The sequence below is a fragment of the Equus quagga genome, chromosome 15, assembly GCF_021613505.1.
Source record: "Equus quagga isolate Etosha38 chromosome 15, UCLA_HA_Equagga_1.0, whole genome shotgun sequence".
Lineage (NCBI taxonomy): Eukaryota > Metazoa > Chordata > Mammalia > Perissodactyla > Equidae > Equus > Equus quagga.
In genome coordinates this window covers 31,227,911-31,233,163 of record NC_060281.1, presented here as the reverse complement: position 1 = coordinate 31,233,163, position 5,253 = coordinate 31,227,911, and the positions used below count along the sequence as shown (strand labels likewise).

The 5,253-nt window shown below is 41.5% G+C and overlaps 1 protein-coding gene across 1 annotated transcript; it reads left to right on the top strand.

Annotated features, from left to right (window-relative positions):
- Positions 1-203: 203 nt before the first annotated feature.
- Positions 204-5,022, top strand: LOC124226747 (SLA class II histocompatibility antigen, DQ haplotype D alpha chain-like). Its single transcript, XM_046640423.1, has 4 exons — positions 204-285; positions 3,669-3,917; positions 4,386-4,661; positions 4,913-5,022. The coding sequence occupies exons 1-4, from the start codon at positions 204-206 to the stop codon at positions 5,020-5,022; spliced, it is 717 nt and encodes a 238-aa protein (XP_046496379.1).
- The last annotated feature ends 231 nt before the right edge of the window (positions 5,023-5,253 follow it).

Sequence of the window (5,253 nt, the reverse complement as noted above, 5' to 3'; positions counted from 1 at the left end):
AATCATACACTGAGCCATCCAGAAATTTCTTTAATGTAATCAATGTCTCCAAATCTCCTTTCAATGTACAGGATTTTTCTGATTGGCCAGAAGCTGATCTGACAGGGTTTGGTCTGGGTATCTTTAGAGTTTCTCCTCAGCTGGGTCCTTGCCAGTGCTCTACAACTCAGACCAGCAACTGCTGAGCCCACCTTGAGAAGATAATGATCCTAAACAGAGGTCTGATTATGGGAGCCCTCACCCTGACCACCATGATGAGCACCTGTGGAGGTGAAGACATTGTGGGTGAGTGCACAGTTGACGGATATGGAGACTGGACTTGGGAAACAGGAACTTAGAAGGGAAAAAAGATAGAGATTGGCACAGAAATAGTAGAGACTTTTCAAAGCTATTCTAGATATTAAGCAGATCTAAAAATTATGGTCTTTCTTACTTTAGGAAATTAGAGTCCCAACCCACTCTCTTTGCTGCCTGTGCTGTTGCAGAGTTCACCAAGGACTTTATTCTGTTTCTGTTATTGCGCCCAGTGAATATAGCTTGGGGGGCTCTATGGCGTTCATTCCTGATTGCCTCAAAGATTAGGGATATTTTCACAAGTGGATTTTTTTTACTAAAATTTCAGGAACTATTGCTCCCGAATTTCTCTGAACTACTTTTGAAGTTTTTTATATATTTCTCCTATAGTTTATCTTAGGATAAATAGTTCCATGAATTACATATACTAAGGAGATATAAAGAAGAATGACCTTTTCTTTGTCTCAGATTTACATACATTTCCGTGCTGGGAATTGGCACAGGTGGGGAGTGGGTAAGAGAGCTCAGCTGGGTGTCTTTAGACAAGTCATTTTACCACATGGTCCTCACTTAGTCTCAGTTACCTCATATGTGTTACCTCACACATAATCAAATATAATACGTATATAGATGTGCTTTCTAAGTAATGAAGACATATAAGTGTCAATGATTATCCCTACTTTTTATTATTACTATTACAAGTGTAGCTTCATTTTCTTCTTTAACAAAGTAAGAAATATCTTTATTGTTATTTTAAAATTGAGAATTCTATGATGAAAAACTTGGTGAATTATGTTATTCTCAAATCGTCAGCCCAAATTACCTAACTTCCACTTCATCTAAGGGAGACCTATAAGAGGAAAACTGAGCCAGCACAGAGTAATTATTTGGTCCCTTAGGCCCTTGGCCTGTGCTGTCCACCTCCTTCTCCCCTCTCTTCATATGTTCCTTTATCCTCCTTTCCTTCCAGAATCCATCCCTGGCTCTTTTCCTTATTGATTTATTCACATGAAGAGTGAATTTGTAAAAACCAAAGTAGAAAAGCCAAATAGTTAAAAGGGGAAGTGAAATGAAAGTTACTTTAAATTTTCAGCAACTTTATTAACCGTGACGGCTCCCATATAATTGTGTTTGGTAGTGGAAGTTCCACCTTCTTCTCCAGAGCACTTTCAAATTTCCTTTCTTCAATGTTACACCAGAGGGCCCTGCTCAGGGTTGACTTATCCATGAAGAACAGTGGGCACAGTGCTGAGAGTCTGTGATACTTGTAGGGCACCATGAACATGTTTTAATGTCTTTTAAAATTAAAAGAGAAAATGAACTTTCAGGTAAAAAAATATTTTATAATCCAGCCTGAATAATATTTGTCTTAAAACAATACAATTTTTCATATTTTTATAGAAGAAGGGATCCACAAAAGCAGCAGAGCTTAAGGCTCACAAGTCATCATGTAGCTCTGGTCACTGCTGATTCTGACTGTCATGCGTTCTGCTACTTCTGTGTCTGTTGGTCTTCCCCACAATCTCTGTGATTCTCAAGCATAGCAATTGACATTCAATACTCATTTTTGAGCACACAGAGAGCTAAGTTTTGAGGATTCAAAGATGCTGTCTGCTCCGTAGAAGGTGCACAGATTAATGATGAAAAGGATATGACACAGGAAAGCAGAAGGACCATTGCTGAGCAGGACAGTGGACCCAGGGAGGCTGAAACTATAAAAGTAAATTGGTTCCAGTTGGCCATCAGCAGTGTGATGTTCTTCATCAACAGTCAGCAGCCCAGGACAAGTACCAGATGAAAAGAATAATCACATATATTCAAGTTTGAAAAAGGAGTTGAGAAGATTCATTGCGAGGATAAGGAGGCTTTGTTGGAGAGCCTTTTAAGTGATCAACTGAGGGAGTCATGCTGGATAGGGAAGATAGTAAGCTGGCTCAGGAATAGACCAACTTGGAGAGGAGGACATTGGGATGGAGGGGTTGGAGGTTTTAGTGTAGTTAAAAACATGCTTAATGAGAGAACTTAGCTAAAAAGTTAGTAATTGAGTAGGAACTTAAAGAATGAACTAGATTTTTCGGAGACATCCTAAAAGATAATTTCATTTCAGGGAGAAGAACAGATCCCTGCAAAGACCAAGGAGCATGAAAGGATAGTATAATTGTTTGATTGGCAGATGAGGTAGTTGCAGAAGATGTTGAATTATAAGGCTGTCGATTTTCCCATCACAGAACTCTCCACAGTATACACTATGCAGTCCTTTATTCACCTGACTCTTCAACTATTCAATAAGCTCCTCGAGGGCAGAGACCATGCCTGATTCATGTTTGACTACCTGCTCCTTACGATGTCTGAATCCCTTATTGATGCTCAGTAAATGAGGAAGGAAAGAAAGAGGTAATGGCAAAAGTCTCATACATGTCTTCACAAAATTATCCAGTTAGGATCATTTGGGTGGAGTCATACTTTACTGGCTGCCATTCTGCTTTGGCGTCCTCTGATAAGTACATTTCCCATTTGAGAGAAAGGGCCATAGTTTACCTTGAGTCCTCCATGAATTTAAGTGTTGAGTCAGAAAAAGGGGAGGTTTAGTAATGACCTTCAAGAAAAAAATGAGTGAGAAATAACAGAAATGGAAAATCTAATAAAAGTTCTATTTTTTCTTTCAGAAGGAATCAGTTGCTCTCCTTTAACAATCACTACTGTTAACAAAACAGAGACCTTAGAAGCATTGTTTATTTTTTACATATTTTGTAACACTGTCGCTATCCTTGTCATAATCTTTCTCATACCCTACAATAGTTAGAGCAAAGTCTTTTAAAATAATAAGATTCTGTGTGCTTTTCCTTGGTAAAAACTAAATAAACAAATAAATGAGGAAGGAACCCCTGTGTAGAAAATGTTCTGCCCAGAGCCAGTCCTGAGGGGAGAAGAACCATAATGAACGTGCTGTTAACTGATGAAAGGATTAAGTGAGAGACAAACCTTATGAAGTAGAAAGAAGTAAACTGAATCTCTGGGGAAGAAAGCTAATAGCATGATAGTTAATTTATTTCTTCTTTCATCCCATTACAAGCTGTATCGTAAGCCGAGGATGTGCCAGGCACTGAGCTAGGCACACAGGGAATAGCAATAAGCACGGCCTGTGAAATTCCGCCCTCCTAGAGCATACATTAAATGGAAAGACAGACTGGATTCTCACTGGACAGCTACCAACACTGAAGGGGAAGGAATCAGTTGCTGGGAATTTTGCCTAGAGACAGCCAAAGATGAGGCCCATAATATTTGAAAGTCGATTTCTTCTGTCAGTTTGTTTAATAAGGTTCTTTTCTCTCCCTCTGTTTTCCACTGTCCTGCTCCTCACCCTCACCAATCAGCTGACCACTTGGGCTCCTACGGCACAAGACTCTACCAGTCTTATGGCCCTTTTGGTCAGTTCACCCATGAATTTGATGGAGATGTGATGTTCCATGTGGACCTGGAGAAGAAGGAGACTGTGTGGCAGCTGCCTATGTTTAGTGAGTTTGCAGGTTTTGACCCACAGGGTGCACTGAGAGAAGTGGCTACGGCAAAACACAATTTGGACATCTTGATTAAACTCTCCAACTCTACTGCTGCTACCAATGGTACGTGTCCACCATTCTGCCTGTCTTTATTGAATCCATCCCTTCATACCAGGCCTTGCTCCTTTCTTCCCTGGGGATAGATAACCTTCACAACTGTATAATATTCTCTCCTTTCCAAGGAGTCCTGAGATCTTCTCATAGTAATTTACTGAACCCTCATCCTCTCCCATATCAAAAATCACATCTTTCTATTTAATACAAGGATCCTTACTCCCTAACACAATCCTTGAATCCTTCAAAGAGGGGTCCCATAGACCTCCTGCCTTAACAAGTATGCCCACAGAGAGAAGGGCACAGGGATAAAGTGCAGGCAATGTATATTGTTTCCCAAGCAGAAGGGAAATAATAACTCTTCTTTTCCCACTATCAAATGGGGAAATGTTGGTGGGAGGTCTTCTCCAGGATGCAGTGGGGAATCTCAGGGCAAAGCTATTCACAATTGGTAACAGTGCTCTTTCCTCACCATAGAGGTTCCTGAGGCGACTGTGTTTCCCAAGTCTCCTGTGATGCTGGGCCAGCCCAACACCCTCATCTGTCTTGTGGACAACATCTGCCCTCCTGTGATCAATGTCACATGGTTGAGGAATAGGCACTCAGAAGGTGTTTCTGAGACCAGTTTCCTCCCCAAGAATGATCATTCCTTCTTCAAGATCAGTTACCTCACCTTCCTCCCCTCTGCTGATGATATTTATGATTGCAAGGTGGAGCACTGGGGCCTGGATGAGCCATCTCTGAAACACTGGGGTATGTATGAGTTCCACTCCTTTTGGAGCCTTCTTTTCTATGTCAAGTCCACAACATCCTGTCTTTTAGGTTCTAAATCTCATGGCCCAAAGCTTGTTTTCCATGCTTCAAGGATTCCTAATTATAGACATCACTGTCCTGCCTAAACCCATTGCCCTAAGTCTTTGCAGAACCAAACTCCAGCCCACTCCATCCCACATATATGCACAAGAATACTCTGTATTCTGACCTCCACAACTTCACTTTCACAGAACCTGACATTCCAACTCCTATGTCAGAGCTGAACGAGATTGTGGTCTGTGCCCTGGGGTTGGCTGTGGGCCTTGTGGGCATCGTGGTGGGCTCCATCCTCATCATCTGAGGCCGACACTTAACTGGTGCCTCCAGATACCAAGGGCCCTTGTGAGTTGCACCCTAGAAGGGAAGGGAAGGATTCAGATTTGTCAGAACTGGGAGCTGGAGACACAATAAAAAAGGATGGACAGTGAGAGGAATTTGTGAACACGAATGTGCTTGAAAAGTAAGAGAATTGGAAAAGGGCATGATGATGGCACAGGAGCACCATAGGACCATCAACCTCATGTCTGTCCTG

Coding starts and splice junctions, on each gene's coding strand:
- LOC124226747 (XM_046640423.1), top strand. CDS start 204: ATGATCCTAAACAGAGGTCTGATTATGGGAGCCCTCACCCTGACCACC. Junction 3,918..4,385: donor CTCTACTGCTGCTACCAATG/GTACGTGTCCAC, acceptor TCCTCACCATAG/AGGTTCCTGAGGCGACTGTG. Junction 4,662..4,912: donor GCCATCTCTGAAACACTGGG/GTATGTATGAGT, acceptor TCACTTTCACAG/AACCTGACATTCCAACTCCT.